Source organism: Myotis yumanensis, unplaced genomic scaffold, assembly GCF_028538775.1.
Source record: "Myotis yumanensis isolate MYYU_CA2020_CCGP unplaced genomic scaffold, mMyoYum1.0.hap1 SCAF_13, whole genome shotgun sequence".
Classification (NCBI taxonomy): domain Eukaryota; kingdom Metazoa; phylum Chordata; class Mammalia; order Chiroptera; family Vespertilionidae; genus Myotis; species Myotis yumanensis.
Genome location: NW_027223764.1, coordinates 15092297 through 15110214, shown reverse-complemented (window position 1 = coordinate 15110214; position 17918 = coordinate 15092297). Strand labels below are relative to the sequence as shown.

Sequence of the window (17918 nt, the reverse complement as noted above, 5' to 3'; positions counted from 1 at the left end):
AAGGAAAAAGGAAGGATGGGGTTTAGCATTGGCCCTTAAGAAGCTGAGCATTGGTTTGGGGACTTGGGGTGGTAAAGATCCACTCACCTGAACCATTGGTATCACATTACCAGACAGCACCCAGAAGACTCTTGTCCTTCTCACAGGCAGAGGTATCTGTGAGCCTGGAGGGCCAGAAAGTGCTTCAGGGAAGAGGGGGCTTCGTTAGGTTTAGGGACATCCAAGGTCAACAGAGCACAGCTGTGATCTTGGCCGGTGTGCAGTGCTAATCTACAGAATGGAAATAAATCATCTTACCTCATAGAGTTATTTTGAAGGTGGTGTTATATAATATGTGCTAAATGATTAGCATAATGCTCAGACCATAATAATAATTACTAAAAATATAAACAATTATGATGCTAGCATGGTGGTTGAGAACATTAGCATTGATACTAGACTGCCTGGTTTAAAACCTGGCTCTACCACTACCAGCTGCAATCCATTTGTAAAATGGTGACAGTAGTACTTTCTACAATATGGGGTTGTGAGGAAATTAAATGTTTGGAATGGAAAAGAAACCGTTAGCTGTTATTCTTACTGCTATTGGTATTACTGTGCCACAGGAAAAGAATCATTAAACCGTGTGAGAGGTAGCCAGAGTTGCCTAGAGTCTCTGTCTTCTCTATTATTGCCAGTGTCACACTAACCCAGCCTGACCGAGCTCAGGCATACACGAGCAAAAGGTCCATGGCGCCTGCCCACAGTGCCCCGTGGATCTCAGATAGGAGTCTGTTGATCGTGTTCACAGTGTTTCGGCCCCCCTGGGGGAGACTTTAGGTTTTCAGAGGGTGATGATGAAGACACAGGGGAAGCATCCGAGATTAAGTCAAGCTGGACCATGTGATTGAGCTCAAGCCAATTGCTGTTCCTTCTCGCAGGGTGATCTCCAAAGGACAAACATCCAGCTTGACTTTGGGGATGGGATTGCGGTGTCCTATGCTAACTTCAGCCCCATTGAGGATGGCATCAAGCATGTGTACAAGAGCGCAGGGATCTTCCAGGTGACGGCCTATGCAGAGAACAACCTGGGCTCGGATACAGCTGTCCTCTTCCTGCACGTGGTTTGTAAGTAGCATGAGCCCTCCCCTCTCTTGCTTTCCTCTGTTGACAACTCCCTCTGTCCCGAACTTCTGGGATTCAGAGCTGAGACAGGATCTGGTGTGACTACTACCCTAAATGATGGCCCGAGTCAAATGATTGTGATGTGTGCTCATCTGTGTTTCAGAGTTTCCTAACACTGAAGTAGATTATTTCAAAAGTTTGGATAGTGTATTACCAACCGGCACCTCCTTTTCAGCTCCACTTTGTTCTGATGTAAGTGTGCATATGCAGACACACTTTGAGGCGAAAGCCCCTTCCCTTTGTGATCTGTGTTGGAAGAACCAAAGAATGGTTTAGAAAACACACATTTAGATTTTTTGAGTGTAGAACTGAACACGCAGAAGACCTTAATGCTTACATCTAAGGCCACTAGAAGTTCATTCCTGTTGCAAAGCATTCTAAGAGCTCTCCAACATGTTTTTGCTGTCCAAGAATGTATTTTACTGCTGTTGGCTGTTGCTTCGCCCAAACCACTGCAACAGCTGAGTTCTGAATATTTTGTTTGTACTGGATGCATTTTGTGTATTTGCTATCTTACGACTTGACTCATGTAAACTGAAACAAATATTATGATTTTAGAATGTCGGATCGAGGAAATGTTATGGGGCTGGTATTGGTTTCATAAGTCTCTATCAGTGCTTCTCATGGGTCTAAGGACGTCTGTGGTTTTTACTTATACTCCTCACAGTGTTTTTGGAGTAATATGCTGCATGTGGTGAAAATGACACGTTTTATAAGAGTCTAAGTGAATACAAGGAGCACCTTTCCTAGCAACAACTCAGTGATGACATAAATGCACACTATATAAACAAACTGTACTTAAGAGGCCCCTGGCAAGCCTGCAACCTTGGTGTATTGGGACAACGCTCTGACCAGCTGAGCTACCCGGCCAGGACTGGCTGAACTCCAATTTAAAATGGCTTAATTCTAACTGGTGCCTTGTTTCACAGGGCCCTTTTAATAGTAAATAGAAAACACAAATTAAACATCCATTCACTAATTTATTCAATAAATATTGAGTTCTTAATCTTTGCAAGGTACTCTGGTAGGAACTGGGGAGGCAACAATATAGATATGGCCCTGCCCTTACAGAATTTACATTTGGCGGGGGAGGGGGAGTGGTGGTGGAAGGGGGATATGCTCGGAATGGGCCATCAATGGCCCAAGTGGTGATAACCACACCACACCAACTATAATCAGAAGCAAAGCACAAGGTCAGAAACTCAGGTGAGTAGTGTACAGTGTGTTCATGAGCCTGGGGTTCAGAGCAAGAGAAACCTACATTTGAATTCTTATTATATCCCTTTGTTAAATGTCTAATATCAGTCAACTGTCTTGGTCTTTAAAACCTCTGATCCCTCATCTTTAATACTTAAATTATAGAGAGGCTGTAAAATAAAATTGGGTTATGTGTGTGTCAGGGATCCCCAAGACCACCCCCAGGTTTGCCAATTCCATAGAGGATTCACAGCCTCAGCTCCTAGTCATACTCGTGACTATGATTTATTACAGTGAAAGGAGACAAAACAAGATCATCAAAGAGAAAAGGCTCATAGAACAAAGTCTGGAGGAAACAAGACACAGGTTTCCAAGAGTCCTCTCCCCATGAAGTCACACAGGACATGCTCAGTTCCTCTAGCAATGAGTTGTAGCAATGTGTGTGAAGGGCTGTCTACCAGAGAAGCTCATTGGAGACTCAGTGTCTATGATTTTTATTGGGTTCTGATCAAATAGGCATTCTTTGCCTAGCATATACCAAAAGTCGAGACTCCCAGAGGAAAGCAGGTGTTCAGAACAAACCATATTGTTGGCAAAACAGTCTACACACTCTTATCAGTTAACTGTTGACTGGAAACACCCCCAGGTCCAAGTTCCCAGATGCTAGTCAAGGACCGTCTTACACACAGATCTTTTGAAAGATGGCAATTTCAGGTCTGTTCACACATGTCTGCACAGTGTGCAAAATGCTACTTAGCACCCAGCTTGGCACATGATAAGTGTAACCTGTGATAGTAATTAGATTTGACCTTGGAAAAACACAGGGATTAAGATGGCAACCCACTGTGTAGTCAAAAATCCATGTATAACTTTTGACTCCCCCAAATCTTAACTACTAATAACCTAATGTTGACCAGAAGCCTTATGATAACATAAACAATTGATTAACACATATTTTGTATGTTATAGGTACTATATACTGCATTCTTACAATAAAAAGTAAGAGAAAAGAAAATGTTATTAAGGAAATCATAAGGAAAATACATTTTTCAGTATTGTATATATTTATTAAAAATTTATGTATGAATGGGTCTGTACACTTATGTCTTTAATCCATTTTGAGTTTATTCTTGTGTATCATATAAGAAGGTGGTCTAATTTCCTTTTTGTTGGATGTATCTGTCCAATTTTCCCAACACCAATTATTGAATAGACTATCTTTACCCCCCTTGTCAAATGCTCTTGCCTCCCTTGTCAAATATTAATTAACTATAAAGGTGTGGATTTATTTCTGGGCTCTCTATTCTGTTCCATCGATCTATATGTCTATTTTTATGCCAGTACCATGATGTTTTGATTACTATGGCCTTGTAGTATAGTTTTATATCAGGTAGTGTGATTCCTCCAACTTTGTTCTTCTTTCTCAAGATTGCTGTAGCTGCTCAGGGTCTCGTGTGGTTCCATATACATTTTTTTGAATATTTGTTCTAGGTCTGTGAATTATACCATTGGTATCATTATAGGAAGTGTTGAATCTATAGATTACTTTGGGTAGTATGGGCAATTTAATGGTCTAAATTCTTCCCATCTCTGAACAGAGTATATGCTTCCACTTATTTGTATCTTCTTCAACTTCTTTTTTCTAGACTCATAGATACAGAGAACAGACTAGCAGCCATCATAGGGAAGACATATCATGGGAGACTGGGTGAAAAAGGTGAAGGGATTAAGCAAAGGGAAAAAAACCCTCATGGAGACAGACAACAGTATGGTGATTACCAGAGGGAAAGAAGGTGGAGAAAATAGAAGAGAGTAAAGGGGGAATAAATGGTGATGTAAGGAGACTTGACTTGGAGTGGTTAACATACAATACAATATACAGATGATGTATTATAGAATTGTACACCTGAAACCTATATAATTTTATTATCAATTTCACCCCAATAAATTCAATAAAATTTGTAAATGGACCCATATAGTTCAAAACCATGTTGTTCAAGGGTCAACTGCACTAAGTTCTTCTTATTCACCTTCTGCCCAACACTTCTCTGCATTTAAAAATGAAGACAAAGAAAAAAAATTACTTTAATCCAAGGACCTGCCCCACCCATGTTACTAATTGTGGCAAGAATGGGCCTTGACTGCAGGGGGCAAGACTGATGTGTCTTAGTGGCAAAAAACCCTCACAAAAACACAACATCAAGGAACAGGTTTATACTGTGGGTTATGTGTATGAAGGAGGAAATGTTCCTTGAAACTTTTATCGTGCTCATAATTTCCTCCAAATCAATCATGGCTGCATTTACCAGACAGTTATTATAGTGGAAACTGCTGTTGGCCTCACCTTGGGCCATTAGCTAACAAAAGTAGTTGTTAGCTGCCCATAATAACCAATCTCGCACAGATTATTAGATTTTATCCAAAAGAGTCCTGTTTGACAGTGACCGTTTTAGGTGTGTGCCATGCTCTCTCCAGAATCTCTTCAGCTCTCTTCTCCCTGCTCTGTGGTCTGTCTCTAGATTGAAGCCTGAAGCTTCTGGTTCAGGCTCTTTGCACTAAATAGCTACTATCTGTTGTTGTTACTTGATATTATATTTACTTAAATGTGAGGCTGGAATGAATGGGACCATATTTGATGGGGTTGTAATTCATGGGAGCCTCATCCCTGTTGTGTTTGTGTGAGATTAGAGAGAAGATCTCCTTTTGTCTCCTTGGGCATCAAAGTCTCCTGGCAAAGTAAGCCTTGACCCCTGAGTGACCGCAGGCTGACAAGAATATGTAAGGCTACAAGTCATAGTGGCCTTATCCCTTAACTGTGAAAAAGCCTAGGGTTCCCATGAGCTGGCCAGGAGAAAGGGCTCCAGGCCATTCCCCCTTGAGGACATGAGGATTGAGGGTCAAGGGGAAGAATGAGGGATTTGCATCTGGGCATGGAGAAAGACGGAGGAGTTAATGTAAGAAACAGATCTCTCACTTCCCTCCTTGGACATGAGCTGGCCAGGGACTCTTCCCACTGCCTCATTCTCTTCCCCATTTATCAGTAAAATGCAAACAACAGAAAGAGATAAATCAGGTAAAGTCCTAAAAATGAGTCTATAAAGCAGTGAAAGTAGCCAGTGTTTTCTCAGATGATGTGTTTTTTATTCTCATTGACAATCAAACCATAAAATATAATTGAACAGACTTCCTGATTGAAAATAATTAAACCTTTAGCCAAAGGTGTATCTGAAATGACAAGGTTCAAATTATTTACTGGAAGAAATCTTGATGTGCCATATATCTGGGGTCAGGTCAGAGAGCTGTAGGCAGAAAGTATGTTCAGGGTGTAGATACAGAGATTCTTGAAAACTTGTTGACTGTTCAGGAGGGTATAGTCTGGACCAGCGGTCACTAACTGGTGGTCTATGAGGTCCGAAAGGTTAGCAACCACTGGACTCTGGACAGTAGCAAGTAGACCCGTTTGTTCTTATCACCCAAACATCGGTCCATGTCCAAACACCTTCTCCCCCAATGTCAATTTACCTACAACACAGAATGTGCCCAGTGAGACCTAGAAGACTTCCCAGTGTCTTCGGAGGGAAGTCTACCCAAAGATTCCCAGAAACAGGGGTGCCACGGTGGTCATGGTGGTGGGCATAGGAATAGTGCCAACCTATACTCTACTACATACAGCCATACATTGCCTTCATATATTCTTATTTTTATAAGGAAGGCAGGGCAAATATTGTCTCTTATTTTTAGGACAAAGTAATGGTCTATGTAGGACAAAACTCTATACAGATAGACTAATCACATAGCTACATTTGAACCAGAGCAGAAATGGGAAGCATCCATGTGTTTTCATGTCATTTTTTTCCATTTAAACTGGACTGTTTCCAATAGCAAAGGCTAGGTGGCCGGAAAAGTGTCCCACCTCTGGTAAACACTAAGGTCCCCAGGCTACAGATGTCCTTGCTGCAGTTGTGACCTTTAGTCATTTTCACCAATCAAACTATGGCAGTGGAAACTGGGAAAAGGTGCCCTTAGTGTGAACAGATAATTGGAAGATTTTAATTGGATTTGATTAAGTAGGAAGGATATAAGGAAGGGAAAGGCGGAGGAAGGAAGAAAGAAAAGGAAAGAGAAAAAAAAGAAAGGAAGAAAGGAAGGTAAGAAGGGAGGGAGAGAGAGAGGAAGGGGTGAAGGTGGAGGAGAAAATCCCAAAGACAGTTAAATAGCATATCTACCCCACAGATGCAACACTAGCATATTAACATTTTACATTAACATTTTCTGCTCATTTTGGGGAGGAAATGAATTTAATTAAAATGCTCATTTATTATGCACAGAGTGTGTTCCTGTATGTTCTCTTAGAACTTGATTCTGCCTATCTCAGTTTTCTGAGGAAAAAAAAAAAATGTTTGGTCAACTTTTTGCAAACAGCTTTTTCTTATTATTATTTGGGGGCCTGGCATTTGTTTCTCCTTCAGTTTAGGGAGATGGGCTTTTTCCATTTTGTTAAACAGCCTGGTGGGCTTCTGAGTGACACCCGCTGAGTATTGCGGATAACAGGCACAATGGCTCCTGGTTGAAGAGATGAAACCAATTAACAATTGAGGGTAATGGAAGAGCCCTCTTTACAATGCATTGACCCTGAATCACTATACAGGCTAATGGTCAGAGATGAAACTGCTCTTTTTCTTCCTATCTGTTGGCTCAGTGTCTAGTAAACTAGCTTTGTCGTTGGATTGGAGTTTCATAAGCATTTCTGGTTTGGCTCATCAGATGTAAATTAAGTTCAAATGTCACTCAAACAACCTAAGCCTGATTTGATTTTCCTATTAGAGGCTGTTCTTCATTTCAAGTACACACACACACACACACACACACACCTCAACATGTGTGAGTTTGTGAACCTTGTTTTCTTATAGGTCAAGGTAATAACGGTTAAGAATAAAACTCTGGGAGTGTGATAACGTTTGTCTGTTCATTTCAGGAATTTAAACACTGACATGGTTTTCCTTGTTCCTGTAGGTCCCGTGGAGCATGTTCACCTCCGCGTCCCATTTGTCGCCATAAGAAATAAAGAGGTCAACATCAGTGCAGTCGTGTGGCCCAGCCAGCTGGGGACTCTCACCTACTTCTGGTGGTTTGGCAATAGCACGAAGGTTCGGCCCTTTCTGCCTTGTGTCTGATGCGATCTATACTGAGTGCTCCTGGCTCCAGCTTCGGGGTTGATGTCAGGGACACTGGGGATGTGGGCACGAGGATGTACTTTCTGCAGCTGTGAGTCTGCATAATTGAATATGACATTACTCTCTAGTTCATTATAGCAAGGAAAGTTCAAATAACCCTAAGGAAGAAAGAGTACTTTGAGAAACTATATAAATCTGGTTGTTCTTGCTCCTGTGATCAATATTTCTAAAACTTCCTTTGCTCCATGTGTTTTAATCCTGGCCTTTCCACTAGCTATATAATATCTCTGAGATCAAATAATCCCATTTGAAAAAATGTGAATTAGATATTTCAATGTAAGGCTATGAAGAGCAAATGGGGCAGGGCAGTGCATGCAAGAATCCTTATCAAGACCTTCTAGGTGTTCTCGAAGGCCCGGGTTCTTCTTAGGCATGGCACTGATGTTGCCAAGTCACAAAGAAAGGCACTAAGGGGACTTTGCAGCTACTCCCTGCTCCCAATCCCTAGTAGTATGACATAAAAAAGCACCACACTTGTATAACAGAATCTGGGAGCAATTAGACTGAGGGTCCCTCAATTTAGGGGATTAATGTTCTTCTCTGTTCATGTTTCTGTCTACATTTTCCTTTTTTAAATAATATATTTTATTGATTTTTTTAACAGAGAGGAAGGGAGAGGGATAGAGAGTTAGAAACATCGATGAGAGAGAAACATCGATCAGCTGCACACTCCCAACTGGGTATGTGCCCACAACCAAGGTAAATGCCCTTGACTGGAATTGAACCTGGGACCTTTCATTCCACAGGTCGACGCTCTATCCACTGAGCCAAACCGGTTAGGGCTGCATTTTCCTTTTTTGACGTGATTGTTATTGCTCATCTTAGGTCTCTACCTTTAGTTTTTAAATACTTTTAAAAAGCTATTCTATCAGACTTGGAAATGCTGAGTATCTAAGAAAAGGGCTAATACATATTCATTTGCTGGTGTAGTAATTTCTCTAAAACATGAATGGGGCAATGCTGTTTTTGTTTGCTTGTTTCAAGATGACCAAGGAGAATTTCAGCCCCTACCTGACAGGAGTCCGAGGGCCCCGGGTTAGGATCCAGCACTGCTACATGCTGGCTATGCGAGTTTGGTCGAGATAGTTGACCTTCAAGCTAATTCACTCAACTGCACATTGGAAATAATAATACCTGGGCCATTTTGATTGTTGTGCAAGCTAAGTAAGAGGATGTGTGTCTCCCTGGCACACGCTAAGTATTCACTAACTGGATGCTTTTTAGTTTGTCCTAAAAACTGGGAGTTAGACTGGTTTGATGAAAGATAGAACTAGATTCATGGACCAAGGGCCCATTTTCTCTTTGCATTATTTGTGCTGTATTTTCTTAGATACATTTCTTAGCCTAGGCTACTGATGTTGTGCATTTCTGGGATTATTACTCACCAGGCAGTGGGTAGGGAGGTTAGTTTAGAAGATCCCCCTTAGTACAATAGAGAAATGCAGCTCCCTGTGTGAGATGAGCACTCCAGAGTCAAACAGCTAGTTGATTTTAGAGTCAGACCTAAAACCCTGGTCTCCTAACTCCCACCTACCACATACCGCCCCCTCCCTTAGCCACAGGATGCTTTAGCTGCATCACTCCATTCCGTAGAGGTTACAGACCTTACAATCCTACCTCAAAAGCCAGCAGTCATGCAGGGTAAAGGAAAAATAAAACATCATTTGGGCAAAGAAAGTGTGAGTGAGAAGAATTTTAAGTTCATTTCTCCTGTGATGATGTGAGGTTTTGGCTGTCAAGCCAGGGAATTTATTTTTCTGTTACTGCTCATTTACTGATGATTTTTACTGAGAAACTGCTGTGTGCGAGGGGTGCAGTTCTTGGTCAATATCAACACAGCGATTTACTCAGCAGCCCACAAGGAAGCAAACACATGGTATTTCTCTACCATTTTTTTCTTCAAGTGCTGATTCCAATACCTGAGATACCAGACAGTGTCTAATACATATTTGATAAATAAACAGAAAAGTGGACAAAGGGATTGGAGAGCCTAGTTTCAATTTCTCTAACGATTATCTTTGTTAGCTTGAACAAATCACCTGTCTCATTGTTTGTTTTCTCTAAAGTGAGGATACTGATATGTAATCCATGAACATCGGGTTACTATTTGAAGTATCTATCTATCTAATCTATATAATGCCATATTATGAGAGGGACATTGTTAAATTACAGAAAGACATTATCGTTTTTTAAATTTATGATTATGTGAGGCATTTCTTTGGTTAGGAATTATTCATCTATAAATGTGAGCATGAAGTGCTGCCCAAATACCAAGATCTCCAAGGTCTTACTAGTTTGTTTTTGTTCCCAAAGAATCAAGAGAATGCTAATACATAAGAGGCATTAGAATAGAGTAGTTTTGAAATAAGATAAAAGTGGGTTAGAGTCCAGACTCAGATTCTTGGCTGTTTGCCTTCAGTTAAATCTTATAATTTCTCATGACCTCAGATTATTAATGGTAGTGTCAGAGTAAATTGTGGTAGTAACTATCCCCTAATATTGCTTTGAGAGTCAAGAGAGGCTTGTAGAGCTCTTAGAACACGCCTCATCACATGAAAATGCCAGTCACTGTTAGGTGTGCTCATCATTTGCATCAATAGCCTCTCCATTTCAGGAACAAATCGGATTTGGTTCCACAGATTTCCCTCTCACCTCCAAGAACGGCTATGCAGTCTATTTGAAAGAGATACATTTTCAGAGCTTTTCCTAGCACCATGGCATAAACACATCAAGGTGGCCACAGCATCCAATAATTAATCCAATGAGCACCATCTTTGGCTGACAAATGATGAGTGCCTTTGGTGTCGTGGTGAGTGCTCTGATTTTAGAGCCATTTCATCCCCTTTGACTAGCAAACTGATCTTTCAAAGGAGCTAATCCTAATTTTAAGTCTTTATTTCTAATACTTCTTTGTATTAGTCCTTTCATACATACTATTTTATTTATTGGGACATCTCTGATAAAGAGTAATCCCATTTTACAGAAAAAATAGGCTAATACTCTTGGAAGGCAGTTTTGTGTGTGTGTGTGTGTGTGTGTGTGTATGTGTGTGTTGTGACCAGGTGAATTAAACAGGTTGAATTAAATCATCACTCAATAATCAGATAATACCCACTCCTTTATATCTAGCCTTGCGCTTGGTGCCCTTAGGAATAAAAGATCCCACATAGCATTGCCTCCGCCTTCCAGGAAATTACATTCCACACAGAAAGCAGGATGAACACACACGCAATGATTGGTGGGCAAACGTGGGATATAAGGAAATAGAAAAAAGCAAGCATTCCAGAAATCCTAATATAGGCTCATATACGAACCTACCAGCGAGAGATGTGGAATTGAATCAGTAGCTCTATGGCTCTTTTTCAAGAGCCTATATTTTGTGTTACATGTTCTGAGAAATGTAAGGCGATGTAGATTCCAATCGTTGCCTCTAAGAAATATAATCTGTAGTTGAGGCTATGAGGTTCACATCTAAGAACAGGTACTCTAAGGTAATAGATATTATAAATACTGCAAAGTAATTAGATACTACAGATAAGGCACTATACTAAAGATGTAATATTCCTGGCCCAGTCCAGCAGCCTAGGAGGTGATGGACACAGAGTTTGCTGGTTATGGAATGAGTCCTGTGTGAAGTTGGTCCTAAGCAGGCATTACAGGAGCAGAAGAACTGAGGAGGTAAAGGAATTTGCATATAAAGGCTTTGGGCATGGTTGTGTTCTGTGTAGACAGATTCAGACAACACACAGGATACATGTATGTAGAAACCAGAGAATGAAATGAAAGGTGGGAAGAATAGATAACACGTGGCTTTGAATAACATAAATGAATGCTTTTTATTTTGTCATAGAGACTCAAATTTAGGATAGACTAATGGAAGCTAGAATCAGGTTCATGGACAGTGATACTTTAGACACTGAAATACTTTTGAAGAGTTTTGAGCCTCTGTGTGTGTGTGTGTGTGTGTGTGTGTGGACTTTTTTTTCCCCCAAAATAAATTTTCACATTAACACCATAGTCACAGATAATATTCTACACATATTATTTTGCCTTATTTCTTCCTGTTTTTGTGTGTATTTTAGGTATTTTACATAATCCTCATCATAGTATACCCAAATTACATATTCTGCCTTTTACACTTTTTAAAAAAATATATTTTATTGATTTTTTACAGAGAGGAAGGGAGAGGGATAGAGACTTAGAAACAGCGATGAGAGAGAATCATCGATCAGGTGCCTCCTGCACACCCCCTACTGGGGATGTGCCCGCAACCAATGTACATGCCCTTGACCAGAATCGAACCTGGGACCCTTCAGTCCATAGTCCAATGCTCTATCCAGTGAGCCAAACCAGCTAGGGCTACACTTTTTATAATAAGCACTTTTTGCACATTACTATGTAATCAGCTGAAGGCTTTAAGTATAGTTATTGGTTAGGCTGTTCAATTTTGGATGGCCGTTTTCATCAAGGTGTACATTTAAATTGTGACAATCACATAATATTTAATATTAACTTGATTTAGTCACTAAGTCTTAGTGTGTCTGGAAAACTGGTATAGGCTGCATCCAAAGATTTCCCTGAAGTTCCCTGTTTCATTGGTCCAGTGGAAATCTTGTAACTAAGTCGTCACTCAGAGCTTTGTCAATTTCTTGCTGGGCCCAGTGGGTAATAGGGGACCTGTCTCGCATGAGGGATTCTCTGTGGGCAGGGATGTAGTCCACAGCCTAGGCAGGACATGAGGTATTATTCTAAGCAGCCTCTCAGTGGGCTGGCCCTGCAGCTTGGACAAAGCACAGAGATCGAGAAGTCAATCACCTTCTGGCCGCCTGTTGGATTTGTGAGGCTCTGAAAAGGCCAATTTGCTGGGATTAACAGAGGTCTGGCTTAATAAATGCATCTGCTTGCCTAATAGATTTTGTAAATGAACCTTAAATACTTGATTTAATTTAACATTGGGCACTAGCTATCAGTGGCCCACAAGGAGCTCAAGGATCCTGTAGAGTGTTCCAGCTTTTCAAGGAAGGTGAAAGCAGCCATGATACCATAACAGCTGATGGAAAACAAAAGCAATTTTTAAAACTAAATGAGCTCCTGCCATTTCCCCAGCGCAGGAGCCTATGGCCTGCCACACTGCGTGCTGCCTTTAGCACAGTCTCTTTGCTATGGTGCAGGGCCCTGTGGGATGGTGGGATGCCATTCTCCTTCCTACTTCAGATGACATTTCCTTGTCCTGCTGCCCTGTGTTCTTGCTTGGCCCCTGGATCTCTTAGGGAAGCAGGTATATGGGGGAAAGATCAAATCTGCTGGGGTAAGAGGGATTTCAGTCCCCTCAGAAAGGGATGGCATAACATTCAGTCCCCTCAGAAAGGGATGTCATACCAACCACCTGAGTCTAAGATAAGAGGAGTGTGCAGAGAAAGGAGAGGGGGCCATGCAGACCACCGAGAGCTGAAGGAGATGGCATGGAGGTAGTGATGGCTCCATGAAGACCCAACTTTTACGGGAGAGAAATATCCTGGTGGGAGAGATGGGAAGAGATGAGAGATCGCTGAGGGCAGTCACCAAAATGGAAAGGCAATGTAATATAGTCCTGGTCAGAGAGAGTAATCCATGGAATCAAGAAAAATGAAAACACATTGATTATTCTTTTTTGTTTCTTTCCCAATGTTTTATTATTAAAATCTTCAAATATACACTGAAGTCTAAATAATTTTATAGTGAACCTCCATATACCCACCACCTGTAGTCTACCATTAGCATTTACTATGCTTGTTTTATCATCTGTCTATTGATCTGTCCATCTCTCTATCCATCTATTAATTAATATTAACTTTTGATCCATCTCAAAGTTAACTGCAGACACTTATATACTTTGTCCTAAATGCTTTAGCTTGCAAGTCATTAACAATAATTCAATGTTCATTTACCCCCTCCCCATAGAGGTATAAAATGTACCAATAATTAAATGCATACATTTGAAGTATATACTTCCTGAGCTCTGACAAAGGCATTACCTATAATCAAAATTTCTATCAAGATATGAAGTATTTCTATTACTCCCAAAAACTCTCTCATGCTTCTTCTCAGTCAACTCCCACTCCTTGTGCCCAGAACCACCACTGTTGTTGTTTTTTATCAGAGTTTAGATTTGCCAGTTCTAGAATTTCATATAAATGATTCCATGAATATGAATTATTTTATAATAGGGGAGGGCATAAATAGGTTAATTTTTTGAAAGTATGCAAAGCACAGCATTTACTCTTCTTTTATTATTTATTCTTATGTTCTATATTTTATAGATGAACAGCTGTAAATTTACCTTTGCTCACCCCTGTATATGGTTTCTTTCACTTCTTATGGTTTTGAGATTCATGTATATTATTATGTACATCAAAACTTGTTCTTTACTTTGGCTTCTTTATTTATTTTTCTACTGATAAATTCTCCTAGGCTGTTTTTAGTTTTTGGCTGTTATGAATATACTGCTATGAACATTTTGTTTGTTTCTTGACATATTTTCTTTTATCTTTTTTATCTTTATTGTTGAGAATATTACATATGTCCCCCTTTTTCCCCTATTGCCCCCTTCCACCCCATTCCCATCCCACCCCAGACTTTTACCATCCTATTGTATTTTCTATCTTGATCAAATTTCCAAGAGTGAGATTTCTAAGTCATAAATGTAAAATAGTACTAATACTTTAGAAATAATTATTGCAATTTCTTGTAAAACTGAACTTTTTCTAAGGTGATGAAGCAGTTGAAGGTACTCTGGCAAATAAAACCCAATGGGTTGACCAGTAGGAAGTAGAAAGTGGGTCTAAAGCCATTTTGATGCTGAATGAGTCCTCACAGCTTTTCTAAACCAAGCCCTTCATTTAACAGATAAAAACTAAGGATCAGAATGGGAAGAAACTTCACCCAAGGTCATTCATTAAGCCAGCCAGAGTTTAATATCTCTGTTCTTGTTATGGGTCAGGCGACCTGTTTTTCCCTTATTCTGCCACCATGGTTGACATTGCTATGCTGAGCCCAACTTGACTTCAGCTTCCTTTGCAACACAGGACACTAAACAGCCACTATTGGCCCATTGAAGAAGAAGTACTTCACTGAACCTACTTGTGCCTAAGTTGTTGTTTAATTCATAAGGCCACACCCTGGTGTGTATCATCATAGAGCCATAAGCATGGGGAAGAATGCTTGAACTCTAGACTTTACTCTTAGTTAAAGGAAAGACCATATCCCTTTCCATATTCAACTTCTCTCTTTCATTCTGCAAATAAAGAAGAAAGAGTGTCAAAAATTTAGAGCAACATCTTTAATCCTGCCAAACTTCAGCTATCATCCTGGTCATAATATGGGTCTATGGAATTTTAAAGCAGAAGAAATCAAATTATTATTTTAGAGGCCCAGCTGAAAATTCTGAGCTAGGAAGGAATCCCAGTCTTACAGCAGGGACGCCCTCTGAAAGCTGCATCTCCAAGCCTCTGTGGGTCCTGGCCCACAGATCCAAGCCATGTTCAGTTAAGATGCATGGATTTGCCCTGTGAGCACTGGCAGACAACCACCCCCTTCAAGGGCAGCTCTCTGCACCCCCAACAACACCTCTATCCCAGTGTTGTCCTGGAACAGAGAGGAGAGGGAGTCTGCTCACCTCAGCTTGTCATATCTCTTTTGAGCTGCTTTGGAGAAGCCTCCTCCTGTTTCTTACCTTGCACACACCAGAGGACTTGACAGGGCGTGGACCTCAGCATGGCCACTGAATAGCGACTCTTTGATCTTAAGATCTTCATTCTCTTCTCTCCAATAAGCATCTGATTTTATCAAGATCCGAATTTGCAAGGGGAAAATGTTATTCTGTTTCTCTTTTCATCCTAGGCAAATCCCCATCTGTTGTGAGGAGGAAGATAAAACAGAAAAAGAACAAAAGGATTTAAAAAATGGTCGCAGACATATATGTGGATATGTTTTCTGCCTATTAAAAATATTGAAGTGGCTTGCAGTGAAAAGTACAGATGTAATAAAATAAAAAACTAGTAGTATGCCTTGGCATCCAACTTACAAATACATTCTGCTCTATGGAAGATGGTGTGCCAAGGGCGGGTGATACAGAAGTTATTAAAATGCAATCACTTCTCTGAATAGTGTAGAGTTCATGGAAAACAGGATGAAGATAAAAGTGACATGGAATATTGGAGAAGAGGAATGATCTCCTATTTCCAGAGCCAATAGGAATAGGTTGCACAAGTCACTTTTCCTTTGCCCCAGGGGAAGGACTAGAATGACATGCAAAATCCAGGGTGTCCAGTTGTAGCTCCATCTCTCAGGAGTATAGTGCATTTAGACTTTATAAATACTCTTCTTGGATACTGGATATAAGGTGTAATCACAGTTTGGGGAAGCTGTGTAATCTTCTTTTTTCCATTCTTAAGTTAGGATCCCCTGGGATATGTGAATGCTATGCAGATGTGTGACCGTCTGAGATTTACAGGAAGGAGGAAATCTCATATCCCACAGAGGATTAAATTGGTCTTTCTGTTCCTTTTAGCCCCTCATCACCTTGGACAGCAGCATTTCCTTCACGTTCCTTGCAGAGGGAACCAACACCATCACTGTTCAGGTGGCTGCTGGGAACGCCCTCATCCAGGACACAAAAGACATCGCAGTACATGGTAAGCCCTGAAAATAGTCATTGTGATGCCTCTTTCTACCCAGCCAATCCACCCTAGTGACAATTGCTGACTGCTTTGGAAATTCACCAGGCCATGGGAAAGTGATGTATGTCATCAAGGGGCATCCAAACTTTTTTCCTACCTTGTTCCTAAATAAATGCAGGGCACAGACAGGCATCTGTTGTCTTCTGGGATGTGTGTGCATCAAAACCTAATGGTCTCATTAGAGAGAGATTTACCAGAAGTTGAAATGAAACCTGACTGGAAAAACTATCAGGAAACCATCTAGATCTGGGGTCCTATTGAAGTATCTACAATACACATGCAGCACCCACTCTTTGTGAAGATCAGGGCCAGTGAGTTCAAAATGGGAGGTGTCATCTTATGGTCCCTGAGATGAGCTACATACAACCTATGTGTTATTGTTGTTTTATTGGTAGAGATTCTAACATCATTGGCTGCAAAGATGGAACATAAGGCTAAGAATGTAAGGTTGAAGGAAGGCAGAAGAGTGGTAAATGAGGCTACTATCCTGTTCTCAATCCTGGAGAACCATTCTTCATTTTTAAATTTATTTTAAGTAATATTGTGCTTTTACCACAATCCCACACAACCTCCCTCAAGCCCCTAAAAACAGTCACTATTTCAAGGTTTTTCTAGAAAGTTGTACTAGCTCCTCTGACCTTTCTTATATCTCTTCCAAACATGATGTTCACGCTCTCTCACGGGGAACCAAGATGATTTTTTAAATTAAAACTTTTTATTTAAGTGTAAATATAATATAGGAAAGTATACATCATAATTGTCTTAGCTTTATGAATTACCACAAAGTGAAGAAAGCCTTGTACCCTCCAACCAGGTAAAGTAGTTGAACATTACCTACACCCTAGATCCAGAGTATCAACATACTTTCTAGCCCCTGGAGGCAGTGCTAGCAGGATGGACAAAGGAAATGAAAGAAGAGCACAATATTCTCTCCTCATTAAGCCCAACTTAATGCTTTCTTGCTGGCTCTGCATGATACCACCTACAGTAGCAAAAGTCTTCTCCTGGGTTTTTATACTTATGTTTCATTTCAGGTAATATTCTTTTACAAGAAGGGCTTAAGATCTTAGGAACTAAGAAAAAAATGGTGGGAGCACAAATCTACTTCCAGTCATCAAATCCCACACTCTTTCAGAGACCAAGAAACAGGCTGGAGTGAAGGAATTACTAGTATAGTTGAGGCTACATGAAAGAGCAGATGGTTTCTCTATAGCATGGTGATTGTGGAGTCTTCCCACCTATCACACCCTCTCTTGGTCTCACTCACTCACACACTCTCTCTCCTTGCAGAATACTTCCAGTCCCAGCTGTTATCATTCTCTCCTAACCTGGATTACCACAACCCTGACATTCCAGAGTGGAGACAAGATATTGGCAATGTCATCAAGAGAGCTCTGGTTAAAGTAAGTTGACTTTATATTTTCTGGAATCTTTATGAATAAAGAGCCAGATGGTTTCCTCCACAACACATTTTCCTGGGTTAAAACCTCCCATTTTATAGTTTGATTAGGATTTTCTCTAAAAAGAAAGAGAGGGAAAAATGGAAGGGGATAAGGAATGATGGAGGGATGGTGGGTGGGGTGGAAGGGAAGAGAGGGAGAGAGGG

The 17918-nt window shown here is 40.6% G+C and overlaps 1 protein-coding gene across 2 annotated transcripts in view; it reads left to right on the top strand.

Annotated features, from left to right (window-relative positions):
• SORCS3 (sortilin related VPS10 domain containing receptor 3) overlaps positions 1-17918 on the top strand; it is a 518681-nt gene that overhangs the window by 485074 nt on the left and 15689 nt on the right. For both annotated transcript variants that reach the window (XM_070432330.1, XM_070432331.1), the window contains exons 19-22: positions 921-1107; positions 7375-7508; positions 16144-16267; positions 17603-17715. In XM_070432330.1, coding sequence (XP_070288431.1) covers positions 921-1107; positions 7375-7508; positions 16144-16267; positions 17603-17715 — 558 coding nt within the window. The remainder of the gene's footprint in view (positions 1-920; positions 1108-7374; positions 7509-16143; positions 16268-17602; positions 17716-17918) is intronic.